Source organism: Myotis yumanensis, unplaced genomic scaffold (assembly GCF_028538775.1).
Source record: "Myotis yumanensis isolate MYYU_CA2020_CCGP unplaced genomic scaffold, mMyoYum1.0.hap1 SCAF_2, whole genome shotgun sequence".
NCBI classification, from domain to species: domain Eukaryota; kingdom Metazoa; phylum Chordata; class Mammalia; order Chiroptera; family Vespertilionidae; genus Myotis; species Myotis yumanensis.
In genome coordinates, this window is record NW_027223753.1 from 47158696 (window position 1) to 47177023 (window position 18328).

Sequence of the window (18328 nt, forward strand, 5' to 3'; positions counted from 1 at the left end):
CACACATATCAAACCACCTGAATATTTTTCAAAAAGACTAATACATTAGTAGAGATAGTTTATTGGATTTCTGCAAGATATTGACCAGTTTCTTGTAATCAAGGTGGAGAAACTTGGACAAGGTTGTTACACATTTAGTGAAATCATGGTTGAATATCTGCTTCCAAAGGGAGAGAGAGAAAGAAACATCAATGTGAGAGAAACATCGATCAGCTGCCTCCTGCACGTCCCCCACCAGGGATCAAGCTCTGACTGGCATGCCCAGTTAAAAGGGTTTCTCTCCTCTTTCCCTCCCCCCACCCCAACTCTTCTTTCTTTTAATTTTTTAAAAAATATGTTTTTATTGATTTTTTAGAGAGGAAGGGAGAAGGGAGAGAGAGAAAGAAACATCAATGTGAGAGAAACATCGATCAGCTGCCTCCTGCACGTCCCCCACCAGGGATCAAGCTCCCAACCCTGGCATGTGTCCTGACCCATAATCAAACCAGCGACCTCTTGGTGCATGGGTTGATGCTCAACCACTGAGCCACACTGGCCTGGCCCAACTCCTCTCTTTTAATGGCAAGTACATCCAGTCTCAGTGGTGAGTAGCTGATTGAACCATGTTTATGACAAGTTTATGCATTTTCTTTGGCAGGATGGACGGGCAGCATCGTCAATTCTGGTTGGTGCTATGTTCATTTTCTGTAATCTCTACTCGACTCCTGGCCCAGCTGTTCGATTGTTATATGCAAAGCGACCAGGAATCGGACTCTCGCCATCCCACAGGAGGTAAAGTAAGCTTAGATGTAGGGTAGGCGCAGACATAATCAAATTGGTGTCATGTACTTTAAAAAAACACACGCAAAAAAACCTGTTTAGATAATTGACTTATCTTCTCTTTAGTCACAGTTTCATCCTTTCTCTTATTTAAATTGCATCTCCTTACCTTTCTTTTGGAGCAAAAGTGCTTCTGATGATAAAATTCTACAGATTTTTCAATGCCAGCCTTTAACTGATCAATCTAATCTGCTAGGTCAAACAGGAATAGATGTTCAAATATTGAGCCAGTATCAAGCTCCCATAACCTTTTGCATTTAATAAATGCCCCTTCATCACTTCTCTGGGGGAAGTACAGCAGTGTCACTAGATAAAAGCTTTCCTACATTATTGGTTGCATTCTCTTTAGCTATTTATGTTAAAGAAATGAGCATAGTAAATTTTTATTATATGTTAGTAATTTGCAAAAACAAACATCTTAGCAAAGATCAATGGTTTCTTTCTTCTGGTGTGGTGGGCACCAACAGAATGTAAATCTTCTGTTTTAGATACCTGGGCTACATGTGTGACCTCCTAGCGGACAAACCCTACCAGCCTCACTTCAAGTCTCTCACGATTAAGTCGATCACTGTCAGTCCAGTCCCCTTTTTTAACAAACAGAGAAACGGATGTCGCCCATACTGTGATGTGCTGATTGGAGAAACCAAAATATATACAACCTGCACAGATTTTGAACGGATGAAGTAAGTCATAATATTTCAATTCTTGTGAACTGCTCTATTCTTCTGTATATTGGATCATATTCTGCCTGTGAGGACTATGTCATTGTGAAATGACCGAAATTAAAAAAAAAAAAAAAAGTTTATCCTAGCTGGTAACCATAGAAAAGCACAACTAAATCAAGGATGGCATAGCCCCCTTTTAAATGGTGATACGATTTACGGGATTAACAAGAGCTGTAACGAGGGTTAAGACACTGCTATGGGACAGAAGACCTGGATGTTCTAGAAAGGAATGACTTTGATGAGATTTGGTGAGCATAAAGGAAGTATCAGGGAAGAATGGGTTTTCCAGGTGAACAGGGAGGTGGATGGTGATGTAATTAAAGACATTACAGAATCTAAAAGAGCAGCTGCCAGTGGGAGGTGAGAGGGGGTGTGGAGAGAAGGGAGTGGATGGTAACATGAAATGAAATTAGTTTGACATAGACTGAATTTGTGGATTAGTATCCAAGACCCTCACAGAGCATTTCATTGCTATTTCTGTACTGATCTCCGTTGGACTTTTCATTCCCTCTACCTCTGTTTTTACCATTAATTTATAGTTATGTAAAGGCAGATATGTCAGGGCTAGATGTATTTGAAGAAATGAAACCTGTGAAGTAGGGATGGCGATTATTTATCTAGAGAGAGGCAGTGGCACCAGATCAATGCCATCCATCCATGAAGGACCAGTTTGCACCCAGTTGGCACAGGCCGTGCTTCTACTTTGCTCGAGACAGGAAATGGTTCCTGGGTCCAGAGCTGGGCAAACAGGTCCCTTGGCCAGAGCCATGGAGATCTATACCTGTGCAGTTATACCAAATTGGACTCTTTCATGTATGTTGTTGTCTCTGTTTAAAGAGAATACCGTGTCCAAGATGGGAAAATCTTCATTCCCTTGAACATCACTGTGCAAGGAGATGTGGTCGTTTCCATGTATCACTTGAGGTCAACCATCGGGAGTCGGCTACAGGCCAAGGTATGGTTTTATGGCATAAGCTCCTCGGAGCCTTCAGTGTGGGAGTATTTCAGTCTTTCTTCTACATCACTTTGGGCTTGAGTGTCTTATGGTATTAGAATCAGAAGGAGCCGTTCAAGATTGCTGATGCCCATCTCCCTCATTTTACAGGGAAGGGAACTGAGGCTCAGAGAGATTATGACTTGCCCAGATCACTTTGCTGGAAGGTGGCAGCACTAGAACTTCTAGCAAACCTTGCTCTTTAGAAGCTTGTGCCTTTTTTACAGTGTCCCATTTGGATCAGCATGTTGGGGGGGGTGCTATTTCTATTAAGGAAGTGGGATTAAGTGATTATATATTCTTTTCAGTTTTTTTATTGCAACAAAATTCACCCTTTTAAAGCATACAATGCAGTTGCTTTTAGTATTTTCAAAGAGTTGTGCAACCACCAGTACTGTCTAAATCCAGAACATTTTTATCACCCCCAAAATAAACCCTATACTATTAGCAGTCACTGCCCATTCCTCTTCCTCCATCCCCTAGGCCCGTGGTCGGCAAACTGCGGCTCGCGAGCCACATGCGGCTCTTTGGCCCCTTGAGTGTGGCTCTTGCACAAAATACCACGTGCAGGCACGCACATACAGTGCGATTGAAACTTCCTGGCCCATGCGCAGAAGTCAGTATTTTGTGGAAGAGCCACACTCAAGGGGCCAAAGAGCCGCATGTGGCTCGCGAGCCGCAGTTTGCCGACCACTGCCCTCGGCCATCGTTATTCTACTTTCGGTCTCCATGGATTTGTCTATTTTGGACATTTCATAAAAATAAAATCATGCAACCTATGGTCTTTTGTGACTGGCTCTTTTCACTAAGCATAATGCTTTCGAAGTTCATTTATGTTGTAGCATGTATTAGTACTTCATTTCTTTTTATTCATTTACTTTTAAATATTTATTGTTGAAAGTATTACATATGTCCTTTTTTTCCTCCCACTGACCCCTTATTGCCCGCCCCCGCCCCCTACCCCAAGCCTCCGCCACCCTATTGTCTGTGTCCACGTGTTATACATATTCCCTTTCTACTGATGGATTTAAATGTGCTTCTCTCATGTATCCTTAGGTGACCAACACTCAAATATTCCAGTTTCAGTTTCATACTGGATTCATACCACTGGAAACCACAGTTTTAAAGTTCACCAAGTGAGTGCTGCTCGGGCTAAAACCCCTTTCAATCCACACAGCTGTGAAATGCTGGGGGCCAGTTGCTCAAGGCTCATTCGTGCTGTGCTGCAGGGCTGAAGCTGCTGCAGGGTTGTGGAGTGTAGCTTAGCAGCACAGAGAGGCTGGCGTTGATTTTCTGTGTTTCTTTTTACTTTTTAAAAAAATGTTTTTATTGATTTTTTAGAAAGAGAGGGAGAGAGACAGAGAGAAACATTGATGTGAAAGAGTGCCCGCTGCATGCCCCCTACTGGGAATCGAGCCTGTAACTTGAGCAACTTGAGCATGTGCCCACACTGGACATCAAACCGGTGACTTCTTGGTGCATGGGATGATGCTCAACCAACTGAGCCACACTGGCCAGGGCAAGGCCGGTATTTTGATTTGTCTTGACCACAAATTGTTCAAGAGACTCCAAATAGGAAGGCCTAAAATTCCAAGTGAAGGAACAAGGGGGAACAAGAGAGGGCATAAAATATCAGTGCTGTGATCCTTTGCATCTGTGTGTCCTTTTGTGTTTTTCAACAGGCGTGGCAGTGTCATCAGTAGTATGATATGAGTGAAAGCCCTTCAGACTGGATAGCCTTTCAGATCACAGCATTGAAGCAGGGTCCTGGGAGACCCCCCTGTGCCAGACTTTAACCCTTAGTTGCTGTATTATAGTGTGATCAAGAGAACTCGGGGGAGTGGCCAATGCTGGGTTGGGTTAGGGATAGGCATTCAAGAACTCAGGGTGGTGGCCTTGAGCCTGTTTCACTCTTTTAATAACTGATTTGGCCATGGTGGTGCATACTGGCTGTATGTATCACCCCTGCCTTCTGGAATGCTTTCACATATAGTAGTATCCAAGTTCTTTGAGTAGGCATTATTCTCCTCTTTTCTCTATAGGAGGAAACTGAGGCTCAGACCAGTAAAGTAATTTATCTGGTTAATGATTGTGTTTTCCCTAGAAATGAGTCTCAGGGTTAACCCAGGAGTCAACCTCCAGTGGGTTTTGTGCTGAACATCGTACTGGTTCCATTTGTTTTTCACTGACCTTATTCTTTTACTCCCCTATTCAGGCCTGAGTTGGATGCATGTGATGTACCAGAAAAATATCCTCAACTATTTCAGGTGACTCTGGATGTAGAACTACAGCCCCAAGACAAAGTGGTCGACTTAACCCCACCCTGGGAACATTACTGCACAAAGGATGTCAATCCCAGCATCCTCTTCTCTTCTCACCAGGAGCATCAAGATACTCTGGCCTTAGGAGGTATAAGTCACCTCATCTGGCTTTGTTTTCAGCATGAAGGCTCGGTGTCGGTGTTATTTATCACATTGGCTTATTTCCTGTGTTTCATCGACTCTGCATGGCCTTTTGTCTTGCAGGACAGGCTCCAATAGATATCCCTCCAGACAACCCCAGGCAGTTTGGGCAAGGTGGCTTCTTTTCCACTCTCTGTTGGCAAGGTACTTGCAAGCATTTCTTTAAACTTACACAGTTAGGTGATTGTCACATGGTTCTTTTGTAAAGGTGTTGAGTTCTCCAAGCAGCCTAAAGGAAAGCAGCACTTAGAAGTCATCCACGTTCCTCCTTATTTGACACTCTCTTGACTCATGCCTTTTTTAGGTCAGGCAGCTTCTCTCCTTTCAAGTCCATAAATGCTTAGACTGATGCAAAAGGCTATTTTGAGCCGAATGCTACCTTTTCTCTCGATGCAGTATTTTGGATCACATTTTTCCTGGGTTTACAAGTAAGCATGATCTTTTTTAGGATCTCCCTTTACTCTGCTGACACACAAATTAACTCTATCTCCTGCCCTCAGCTAATATTCTAAAAATATAAAATCTGGCATTGCCCCCAGAGGGCTCTAACCATTAGCGGAACAGAACGGAGCTTCCCTGGTGCCGGGAAGGCAAACCCTTGGCCCACACTTGCTACTTGCTGTAAGAACCATGGCAGAAATCGGGCTCCACCACAGTATCATTTTCCACTGAACCTGGAGATGTTTCAGAATCTTTCTAACATAATACTTCAAATTACTGCCATCAGTAGACTGGCATTCTAATCGATACCCATCTGCCATCCTGTTACCAGCTGGGGTTCTTGGCTTCCCCAAGATGGAAATAAAAAGGAACCACCTGAGATATTCCCAAATTTTATTGGACTTGCACCAGGTGTGAGGGAGATAGCACAGGAGCACAGGGTTCCCCACTGGCACCGCAAGTGGCTTTTTGGGTTGTTTTTAATAAGAAGTGGATAAAGTGGGCATGCATAAAAGTTGGGCAAGGCATGATTTTTTTCTATGTCAGGGCCCAACCACTTCTTCATTCCTTTGGGTTGCTTAGCAGCAATCTGCTCCTTAGGGCAAGAAGGTGGCGTTGCTCACTACTGCCACTCTAGGAAGGTTATATAGTGGTCACATCTGAATTGTGCATGTGGAACAGGGGTTTCCATATCTGCAAGGACATGGAGGGATGGTTGCATTTATGTGGTTATTTTATACGTGTTCTTTCTGGCTATCTGGCATTCCTTTGGCCCCAGGCCCAAGTCCCTATGCTGTCTCAATCCTTTCTTTAGAGTGTGCTGAAATTAACTGCAATAATAAGGACTCCTTTTATGAAATGGGTAGGATACTGGCTTTGGCAATAGTCTACTTACAATTTTCTTGATGGACCCTCCTCAGCTGGCTGTGTGAACATAAGACAGTTTTCCCATTGCCTACACAGAATTTCCCGTGTTTGGTGAAAAAATTGTTCATAGAATTCCTTTGAATTGAAAGGCTTATATTCAGAAATAGGACCAATACATTAAAAAAAATGAAAAACTTGGGAAATCTAGACCTCAGGTAGATGGCCGAGCTCCCTCTTGGTTCCCCCATATCTTGTTTTATCACACAAGGGCTTTCAATAAAACTCCATGTTTACCTCTTTACTGCAATTTTAGTAAGTAATCTAGAAATCATTCCTGTCGGGCTCTGAAATAGCACAAATGCACAATTTCTTTTCCTGACTTTGCAGAGCAGGTGTGTTTAGGAATGCAGAATTTTCTGGATTTTAGTGAGGTGACATGGTACATACATTGTATATGACTTAGCATTCCCAGGGGCATCTCTGACAACAACTTGTAATCAAACGTACTAACACTTCTGCAGTGAAACATAGAAATAGTAACCCTGAGTGAGATAAATGGAGATTATAAATACTTTCACATCAGGTCCGGTCATATTTTTCTACCAACTTAGGTTGTACCAAACTTAGGAAAAACCTTTCGCTTTTCATAGCTCTTTGCATTTTGGAATTGGGGATAAGGGATGTGCATCTACTTAATTTGAATGTGGATCTATCTATCTGACATTAAATGATAAAGTTCCATAGGAGGAGCTGTCTCAAGGAGGGCCGGAAAGTCACTCACCAGCATCTCTATTCCTTCCCTGGAAGATGCCTCTTTCCTGCTGCCTATTTTATGCTGAAAGTACCTTTCAGGTTGGTGTAAGGACCATCCTAAGCAGAGCCATTCCCTCTATTCCTTCATTAGGTGTGTGGTCCCTTCTGCTCCAGACTGGGGGAGAAAGGCCTTGCTTTCGGCTACAGGCCACAGGGAAAAGTAAAAAACAGAGGAGTCAGCACAGAAATAGGAGCTATTTTTTTTTTTTCAAAGCACCTAGCATAGTTCCTGGAAGCTAATAACAATGATAACAATAATAATAATTATTATTAATAAGAAACGCTATAAACACATATTACTTTCTATTGATCTGAGCACTTCCTATATGTATATCATGTCATGTGAATCTCACAGCAGCCATGTGAGTTAGGTAGTATTTATTACCCCCATTTTGCTGAGAGGGAAACTGAGGCACTGGGAAGTAAAGCAACTTTCTGAGTGTCACAGAGCCAGTACGTAGTGGAGCTGGGATTCAAATCCCCATTATCTGGCTCCAGAGTTTCTGCTCTTCACCCCAGTGCTGTACTGGACTCTTAGATGTTCAACAAGTGATAACTGAATGTCATGTGAAGTACATCAAGCTTTCCATTGGGAAGGGTCTGAAAGCATTGTTTGCTCAGAGCTGTTCCTTCTCTCTTTCTGGAGGGGATATATATACATATCATAAAAAAACCAACAATGACAGCAAGGCTGTGGCCAGTAGCTAACCGTTTGTTGTCATACTGGCCTTTCTTAGATCAGAAATCAGAGAAATCATTCTGTGAGGAGGACCACGCTGCCCTCGTGAATCAGGAAAGTGAGCAGTCAGACGACGAACTTCTGACCCTTTCCAGTCCCCACGGCAATGCCAGTGATGACAAGCACCATGAAACCAAAAAGCCCAGCAAAAAGCAGCAGGAGCCCACTGCCCCTCCTCCCCCCGAGGACGTGGACCTTCTGGGCTTGGAAGGGTCTACAGTGAGTAAGAACTTCTCCTCACCAGTGGCTCCTCCCACCAATTCTGATCTGCTCAGTGACCTGTTTGGGGCTGCAGGTGCGGCCGGCCCTGCCCAGGCTGGACAGTCCGGGGTGGAAGACGTGTTTCATCCAAGTGGACCTGCATCTGCCCAATCAACACCACGCCGGTCTGCCACCTCCACCTCTGCGTCTCCAACCCTACGAGTGGGAGAAGGTAAATTTTTCCATGCTGCACTGTACAGTTTTGAAATCTAACCTTTGGGCCAAGTAGGTAGAATTGAACCTTCTAATAAGCTAGACTTTTCTGATCTTCCTGAAAGTTCCCCAGAAGTTTATATATTTATTTAAATGGGGAACACAAGAGGAAATATAAGGTAGGAAAGGGTAAGAGTGAATATTTGGGCTTCTCACCCCTACTTTAATTTTTTTAGGGCTTTAATTCCTGAGTGTGGAGATGTAGATTGATGAATTATTATTGCTAATGATGGTGGGGTATTTACATGGAATTTCACACTAAACATTGATTCAATTCTTATAAAAACCCAGTAATTAGATGCTGTCATTATCTCTCCTTCATAGTTGAGGAAATAGAGGCTTAGAGTCAGATTAGTAGCATACCATTTTTTTTTAATCCAGTTACTAATGGATTGGGCCGGGGTCAAAAATTAGGCCATTTGACTCCAGAGCTTTCCCTTAGTTTTTTTTCCTGTAATGCCTTCCTGGAATTGTAGTTTTCTGAATACACTTTGGCTATGCAGAGAAGTACTTGGCTACTTCAAGGCATATTTGAGGGACTCATGCCTGCAGCATAGCTGACTGTAGCAGAGCTACTGGAGTCAGGTAAGGAGCTGGAGGCCCATCTGGCTCAGGTAGCTTCGCCTTGCTCATTGCTACAGACTCCACCCTTCCTGTGACTGGACATCCACAATGTTTTGACATTTTGTAAGACAGTGTAGTTGAGTAAGCGGAGGTCCTTTATAGCTAAGAACCTCTGCCCCTTGTTACCAAGACAACAGCACATTAGGAAGAGGAAAGGGAAATGTCTGGACATTCCAGGCACATGGTAACCTGTGGGACCTTTCTTTCCCAAGCTTATCCTTCACTTCTCAGAAGGCCGTGGGCAGGTGTTGATTCATGGCAGGTCAGCTGGAGGCATTTGTGAGAGTGAGCCTCAGAATCATAGAATGTAGGGGCTAGGGCTCAGGTTCCTACATGTTATTGGTAGAGCCCGGATGTGAGGTGCCCTGAACCTCAGGATATTTCCTCTGTACTTCACTCCCTTCCATCCAGTTCTTACTCATCAAAGTGAATAAAAGTTCTATCAGGAAATAAAAAATTCCCCAAGATCCTTAAGACGGTGCATCTTGTGTGACTTTTGATGATTTAATCCATCATTGTCCTATGCAGATAGTTCAGAAATAGAAGGGCCTTCTGGCACATTAGATAAATCTATGCCTCAGGTTGCAGACAATGAAATCGAGGCCTGTGTATATTGATTGACTTGTCCAAGGATACACAGCTGATTGGTGGCAAACCCAGATCTAGAACGCAAGTATTCTGTCTCCTAAGAGGAAGTAGAAAGAACACAGTCCAGAGTTAAAGGCCTGGATTTGAATCCCAGGACCGACACTTAACCATCTGTGTAGCCTTATTAATAAAGCCTTAATTTTCTTGGTTATATAGGGGGTTAATATTTACCTATCAGCATTGTTGTAAAGACTAAATTTTGAGCTCTTGTCTTATAGTGTTGGGAAGTTCACTTTTAATGAGTGGAGAATGCCTCTAATTTAACATAAGTTGCCATTAAAAGGGTACCAAGTAATAGAAGATTTTAGCATCCTACGCCAATTGGCATTAAACTTAGATGTAGAGGAATTAATTCAGTGTCCTCTTATAGTTACGCTATAAATCTGGTGTTCTCATTTTATAGAAGAGATAAAGTTTAGTGAGTATTAAATGATAAGGGATATACATTGTGTAACAGAGTGCCTGACAGATGCTTGATTTACTGGTGCTGCACAAGGTTAATTCGTTGCCCATCTGATTATAGGAGAACATTGTGGCAATGAAGTCATAGCTGAACACATCAAACCATATATCCTTCCTGGGCTTTAAGAGTGGGATTTATTCATTAACTTGTTTGATTCTAGTTGTCCATTTCTAAACAGGTCAGTTCCTCTCCAGGAAGCAATTAATTCACTAGTGTGAGACTTACAGAATAGGAAGTGACATCTCAATATAAGGCGCTAAAGGGAATTTTATTCCTTGTCCAATAATGAGATATTAAAGGGCAATTACTTACTTGCAGCTCTGCATGGTTTTGATCACATTCATTTTACACCTTGAGAAATGTGAGATGCCTTTGGGAAATTCCTGGAATTTGGAGTCAGAAAACTTGAGCCTGAATGTCAGCCCTATTATTTACTTGATATTGGGCTTTCTAAACCTCAGTTTCCTTGTCTATATAATGAAAATAACACCACTTCTGTCTGATAGAAGACAGAGGTATTGAGGATCAGCTGAGGTATTCTTTATGAAGGGCAACGTGAATCCTAAGAAATGATACAATATTAGTGTTGTTGCATTGTTGCTGGAAACCTCAGCTGCCCACTTTCTTCTCATCCTCTTAGTTCATTCACAAACTTTTGTTAGCCCTGGGGGACATTTAAGGATAGGATGGGCCCGTGGGATAGCCCAGGAGGCAGGAATCATCCTGATTTTTCAAGTATTTGGCCTAGGGCCTGGAAATAGTGATAACTCTTCTATATTTATTGAATGAATGAACTCATAGGACAAACACATTTCTCTTTTATTTTCTAGGTGCCGCCTTTGACCCATTTGGAGCACCTTCTAAACCATCAGGTCCAGACTTGCTGGGTTCTTTCCTGAACACGTCCAGTGCTTCCAGTGACCCCTTTCTTCAGCCTACGAGAAGTCCTTCGCCTACATTGATTGGTAAGAAGTATTTCATATTGTGAAATAGATTTCCACAAGATACCCATAGGTACTTAGTGTTAAAAGCATCATGTAGGTGTTTGGGGGTGGGGTGAGGAGAAGCTACATGCATCTCTCTCTTTTGGACATTAACAATTCATATTACCATATTAAAAGCTCTGGGTGTCTTATCATAAACAAGCCTGTTTAGCTTTGTTTTACTCAGCTTTTCTAAAACTTATTTGACTGTGGAATTCTTTTTTGTATTAGAGCTACGTGCATAGAATTATGATACCATTGATTGTAGGGTGTTTATTTTATGTACTGATAAGGAAGAAAACAATGCTATTACTTTTAGTTGATTGGAAGATGCATCCTAGCTGAAGACATCTTTGAAATGTGGAAAAATATGAGTCAAGTTAATAAAATGTGATATGAGCATTCCACAAAATCAGTATGCTACAGAACGAGGTTTAGAATACAGCACCCTGATGAGTTAGAGCTATTCTATCTAATACGAAGTGGCCATTGAGCGCTTGGTATGTGGCTAGTCTATGTGAAATGTGCTCTGAGTATAAAATAACATCCCAGCTTTCAAAACTCAATACAAAATAAGAATGTAAAGTATCTCATTAGTATTTTATATTGATCACTTGTTAATATTTTGAATATATTAGGTTAAACAAAATATATTTCTAAAATTAATTTAACCAATGTCTTTTTACCTTTTTAATATGACAACTAGAAAATTTAAAATTACATCTGGCAGGGTAGTTCAGTTGGTTAGAGCGTTGTCCCTAAATGCAAGGTTGCCAATTCGATCTCTAGTCACATACAAGAAGCAACCAATGAATGCATAAATAAGTGGAACAACGAAATCAATGTTTTTTTCTCTCTCTCTCCTTTCCTCTCTCTATCTAAATAAATCAATTAAAAAAAAGAAAATTTAAAATTACATATGTGGCCCACATTATATATTTACTAGAGGCCCGATGCACAAAATCCATGCAAGAGTAGGCCTTCCTTCCCTCGGCTGCCAGTACCGGCTTCCCTCTGGCACCCGGGACCTGGGCTTCCCTTGCAGCCCTGGCTTCATCTGGAAGATTGTCCAGCCTAATTAGCATATTATGCTTTTATTATTATAGATTATTTTAGAGACTTGGGTTGTGTGGCAAGAATAGTGATCACATCCATTTGTAAGTGCAAAACAGATTAAAATGGGAACTCTTCGATGAAGGGCAAATGGCTTTGAGCTAGAGAATTGTGTCTCATTCTTGATGTTGAAGGCTATTGAACATTATTGGCCTCAAACTAGAAAACGATGTATTGTTCAAGGCACCCTGAGCTTGTCTGGAGAATGCAGTCCAGTCATCAGCTTGACTTCATGGAAGTTAGGCCAATGCAAAAGGAAGATGCGTTATGCAACATAGGTCAGACTGTAACTTGACTGAAATAGGAATCAGTCTAGGAATAACCTTTATGGGTGATTTCCAATTAGTCTTAAATCTCAAACTATTTGAGGTGGGTCCACAGGACAACATACAAGAAATGCACCTCTCACCCTTGTGTAGTGCTCACCTAAGAGAATCTCCTGATTGGAAGTTGGTTTCCCTGGAGAGAAAGATGCAGGGATGGAGATTAAAGCTGTTGTTTTTGCTTACTTACTTAAAATGTAAGTCACATCATTTCTCAAAATAGCTCCCTATTTCACTTAGCATGGGAGCCAAAGTCCTCCTCAAAATGGCCTACCTAGGCCCTATGTGCTCTAGCACCCCAGTGACCTCATTTTCTATTCTCTCCTCCTTGCTCTCTTCATTCCAGCCATACTGGCCTAATTGCTGTTGCAGTGGCTGTCCTCTCATCCCCAGACATCACATGGCTAACTCCTTCACCTCTTTGATCTTTGCTCAACTGTCACCTTCTCAATCCCAACTCATCCCCCCTGCCCTTACTACAGTTTCCTTTCCAATATCAACTTCATTAATTTTTTTTTAATATATATTTTATTGATTTTTTACAGAGAGGAAGGGAGAGGGATAGAGAGTTAGAAACATCGATGAGAGAGAGAAACATCGATCAGCTGCCTCCTGCACACTCCCCACTGGGCATGTGCCCGCAACCAAGGCACATGCCCTTGGCCTGAATCGAACCTGGGACCCTTGAGTCCGCAGGCCAACGCTCCATCCACAGAGCCAAACCGGTTAGGGCAACTTCATTAATTTTAATAGTGTACTTACATGTTATGTCTATCTTTCCCACCAAGGCAGGGATTTTTGTTTGTTTGCTCATTAATGCTTCCCTAGCATTTAGAATAATTATTGGCACACAGTGGGTGCTTTCTATCTATCTTTCTATTGAATGTGTAAATATAAAATGAATTAACTCATTTTTTCCTATCTATGCTTCTTTGATGCACCATGATAGAATTAATAAGGTTATATATTTTCCTGATTTTGGTACTTTGAATTTATTATTTTCACAAGAGTTCTACCTTTTATGTCCTGGGGGTGTGGATGTTTATACTTCAGCATGGCAGTTCTGGATCTGGTTCTCTGTTTCTTTTGAGCTGGTTAGAACATGTTATTACCCAATGTAGGTGAGTTAGCACCCCTTTGTCCTGTAGCCATTTTTGTCTGTGTCTTGCCAGTGAGTGAAAAGAATTTTCCACTCTCCTTGCTTGGAAATCAATGATCATTCCATCTGTAGTAGATCATTTGCATATTCTTGGTATAGGATAACATATATGTGAGACTCAGATGTCAGATTGGGCGGTCAGAATTGCTCCTCTCTAGAATTCCCTATCTGAGCAAAAGGCACCTATACCCGTTCTTTTACCCAGCTGTTCAAGCTGGAAACCTGGAGTCATTTTCCTGATTTCTACAAGGCACCACCAATCTCTTCTGAAAATCAAGAAATATTACCTTTGAGCTCTACAAATGTTTATTGAACATCTACTCTAAAGAGAATAAGCACTAGAGCATAGTGTTAGAAGAAAAAATAAACAAATAACTATAATGAAAGGCAAGATGGAGAATAAAAGTATTAGGTAATTACCTTTTAATTTATATATTTCCATCTCCAACAGATTTTAAGTTTATTGAAAATAGGCAATGTGTCTTTTAGTTATCTGTTCCCTGGCATGGTGCCTTGCGTAAGGATTTTTGGGTTTGATTAGTAATAAAGTTGAAATTCTGACACCCAGTTCTACATCCTAGTTGGATGTAACACTAAGATCAGAGTGTAAAGGAAGTCAGACAGCAAGGGTTGGCAAAATGGTCTAATTTCCACCTCAGTTTTCAGGGATTACTGTGGAATAAGAATAGAAAGGAAAGAGCTGTAATTGCTGATAATGGCATGTTCTTTTTAACTTAGTGATGGGAAGGTAGAAAACATCCTGGTTTATTCTAAGCAAACAAGAAAATATAAGACTTTGTAATGCTAATCTTGGTGATTTCATAATTCTTTTGGTGGTGGTGATGGTGGTGGTAGTGGTGGCAGTGTGGTCATGGTGATGAATGAGGGTATGTATTAAATCCAACTTGCAATGTTTAGTATTTGCATTTTACTCACGGATTTTATGGACAGAACTTAGAGGTGCCTTAGAAAGAAATTCTTATGACATCCTGTTTCTTATTTGGATTTTATAGATTCAGAAAAAACTTAGTACCAATGTATATACATTGTATACACATGATTCTCTTTAGCTAAACATTTTTAAATTCTACATTTGGAATTTTTAGAGGTGCTAGGGGGTCTATTTTGAGTGGGAGCTGTAAGGAGTTTGTTTTGAGTGACAATAGATATACTTCTAACATGATCATGGTGGATGGCATATAGTCAGTACCTAATATGTGCTCTGAAAGACTGATTATTTTCAATTCATGTCACACAAAGAAGAAAACAAAAGTTCAGTTCTAAGTTGATCATGCCGCTCATACCCTTGTTCATGCCAACTGAAGACAAATTGAGTTTGTTTTTTTCATCTTTTCTTATTGCCCACCGACTTCCAGATAACTATAGAAGTGGGACACACATTGATGAATCAGGTAGTTCCTGCCTTTCAAGGAACTCACAATTTAGTGAAGACAGACTATGCACAGTTATATTTCAAAGTGTGTGGTGGATATGGAGGTAAAATGAAATTGAGCCAAAGAAGGGACAGAGATAAACAATATACTAAAAAAATGTAATGTACACACATTTTGGCTGCCATTATTAATTCCAGTGGGTTAAATATGAAAAAAAAATCAGTTGAGCTATCAGCTGTTAAACTGTGTATACATTTTGGGGGATACTTATATGGCTTTTACCAACCCTCATGGAAGTCACAAATGAGGAATGCACAAATTATCAAGTGCTGCAAAACGTGTTGAGAGCTCAGGATCCCTTGGGACCTTGGGAGGCCATGCAGATCTCATGGACAGCATAGCACTTAACTAGGTGAACTTAGAAAGGCAGGTTCTGAGCTGTCATTTCTTAATTGTTTTTTTCTCCTAATTATTAGCTTCGAGTACACCTGCTGTGAATATTCAGCCAGATGTTTCAGGAGGTTGGGACTGGCAGACTAAACCAGGTAAAGGTCAGCAGGCTATTCATATGCATATGTAACCAATTGCTAAAGCATGACTGCTCACCCAGAATGAAGTGAGTACTTACAGAGTATTCTAGCCCACCTATGTAATTTGTGTTGATCTTTCCTAAAGACTTATATTCTTGTGGAACTTTCCCAATGCATTTGATGACATGGTAATGACATGATAACATGTATTACATGTTATTTTACTTTTCTTAGTCTCATTTGCTGAATGTCTGTTTTGATGCTAGAATTTGGCAGATCTGGGTATATATCTAACTCCGCCACTTAGAAGTTCTTGGATTTATTTTTTACAAGTCTGAATCTCAGTTTTGTTATCTGCAAAGTGGGATCCATAATTCTTGTCCCACATAGTTGTATAGTTTTAAGTGAAATAACTTATTTGAAAATTTCTAGTGCAAAGTAGCTGCTAAATAATTTGGATGGTCTTCCTTCTTCACAAAGGACTTGTTTCAGAGCTGGATTTGTCTGTGATTTCATAAATAAGTTCTTTCTCATGGCGAGATGGTGTTTATTGAGAACCAACTTGTGTGATTGCATTCACAGCACTGTACAAGCTACACACACACACACACACACACATACATACATACACACACATACATACACACACACACACTGTGCTTATCATGGCAACTTTCTGAAGCAGTTCCTGTTTCTTAACAAACGAGAAAATGTTCAAACTCAGAGAAGTTAAACAATGTGCACAAGGCCACTCATTCATTAAATAGCAGAGACAGAATTCAGATCCAGGCCTGACTACAAATCTCATAAAAAGAATGAAGTCAGATGACAGAAAAGGTAAACACTGGACATAATAGTTCACAGGTGTGGCCAGGAAACAACATATATGCCTTTTTTTGTGCCCTGTCTCTGCTCGAGGACACTTAAGTTCAGAAAAACAAGGTCTACCAACTTCTAACATATTTCCAAATCCTGTCCTAATTTACCCTTAGAGACAAAATTCAGAATTTAGCCTTAGACAACTAACTCATTTTCAATTATCTTATTCCTTTTCAGGAGGTTTTGGAATGGGAAGCAAGTCAGCTGCCACCAGCCCCACCGGATCCTCACATGGAACTCCCACCCATCAAAACAAACCCCAGACTCTGGATCCTTTTGCTGACCTTGGGACACTAGGTATAAACTTAACAGGTTAAGAAATTTACTTATGGCCACAAAACCTCAAATCTAAATCCTTAGTGTTATAATAAGCTGGTACCTAAAATGTTGTACATTCTTAAGGATATACACTCTAAACCCGAGATTGGCTTTAAACACATACGCAAAAAATAGGCTTTAAGTAGTCAGCCCACTAACTAACCCCTATTAATCCATTTTGGATTAGTAGGATGAATAAATTAGAATTTCTAGGAGCATCTGACAACAGAGTTTGCAGTAAAAGTAGCAAGAGCGTAGGGAAACGTGAGCGGTGAGACTGGGCAGGTAGATTTGAGCCCCCTGGGGCCAGCTGTGCATAGGTGTTCTTGTGATGTTACTAGTGAGGTCCTCACACTGGTACTCCTCTTCTCACCATCAACTACATACAAAAAATAGACTCTCTGTATAGTATTTTCAAAGTGGTTTTCACCGTGTGCTCATTGTTATTAGAGGATAAGTGTTACATGAGCAAGTAATTTTGGAAACACTGGGTTCGGTGGACTTTGATGACTGCAAAAACTTCTGAGAATAAATGATCATAGTGATGCTTCCCAAAAGGTATAGAGTTTGAAGTATTCTCAAACTATTTCACCAAGAAAGCATTTTTTGCAAGGAGTAGTTCATTGGATGTTCTGAAGCCTTGTCTCCCTCCCTTTTCCTTCCTCCTCTGGGCAGTGCAGAGCTGTTAAACAAGGGTGGGTGGGCCCTGACATGAAGGTTTAGATTAGCCAGGTGGATAGTTCAGGTTCTCAGAAAGCCCTGGGGTATTTAGAGCCAAATTGTCTGCGGGAAACGAGAGCATGCTACCATTTTGACAGTAATTGGATCAGTCTCTTGACCTTTCCTTATATATGTTTTAGAATTCTTTTAAGAATTCTCAAAATTATTTTCCCTTCTTTGTATCCTAATGTAAGCTTAAAAAATTTAAATAACAACATCAGGTGAAATTCTACCTCAAATCAAACATCATTGGCTGTTCATTTTTTCCCCATTTTTTCATTTCACAACTATTTAGTGTCTTCAATATGCTAATACTGTTTTAATAAAAACCAACCAACCAAAAACAACAATAACAAAATTTCTGTTTTCTAAAGTTTATCTTCTAGAAAAGTAAATAAATAGTAAGTGAGTAAATATATAATATAATAACTGTTTACTGGGGGATTTACTTTGTGCCAGGCACTATTTTAAGTGCTTTACATATATAAATTTATTTAATCTTCCCAATAATCTTTTGAAGTAGAGGATATTATAATCCTCCTTTTTAGATAAAGAGTGACCATTATAGTAGGTTCTTTTTTAAATCCAACATTATGTCTTGCATTTAGCTCTCACATCCTTTTAGATACTGTTAATCTGGAATCATTCCTCAACCTTTCTTTGCCTTTTATGACATTGAAACTTGAAGGGCACAGGCCAATTAAGCAAGTCTCAATTTGTTAACTTTGATCACATGCTTAAGGTGATGTCTGCCAGTTTCCTTCATTATAAAATTATAATTTTCCTCTTTGTAATTAATGAGTAATCTGGGGGAGATAATTTGAGGCTATCCTATTTGAG

At 40.6% G+C, this 18328-nt stretch overlaps 1 protein-coding gene across 3 annotated transcripts in view; it reads left to right on the plus strand.

Annotated features, from left to right (window-relative positions):
* The window catches only part of DNAJC6 (DnaJ heat shock protein family (Hsp40) member C6), a 122105-nt gene that overhangs the window by 91462 nt on the left and 12315 nt on the right, over positions 1 to 18328 (plus strand). For all 3 annotated transcript variants that reach the window (XM_070405292.1, XM_070405293.1, XM_070405291.1), the window contains exons 6-15: positions 638 to 771; positions 1308 to 1502; positions 2382 to 2499; positions 3595 to 3674; positions 4754 to 4947; positions 5064 to 5144; positions 7859 to 8293; positions 10900 to 11034; positions 15518 to 15586; positions 16628 to 16747. In XM_070405292.1, the coding sequence (XP_070261393.1) occupies positions 638 to 771; positions 1308 to 1502; positions 2382 to 2499; positions 3595 to 3674; positions 4754 to 4947; positions 5064 to 5144; positions 7859 to 8293; positions 10900 to 11034; positions 15518 to 15586; positions 16628 to 16747 (1561 nt within the window). The remainder of the gene's footprint in view (positions 1 to 637; positions 772 to 1307; positions 1503 to 2381; positions 2500 to 3594; positions 3675 to 4753; positions 4948 to 5063; positions 5145 to 7858; positions 8294 to 10899; positions 11035 to 15517; positions 15587 to 16627; positions 16748 to 18328) is intronic.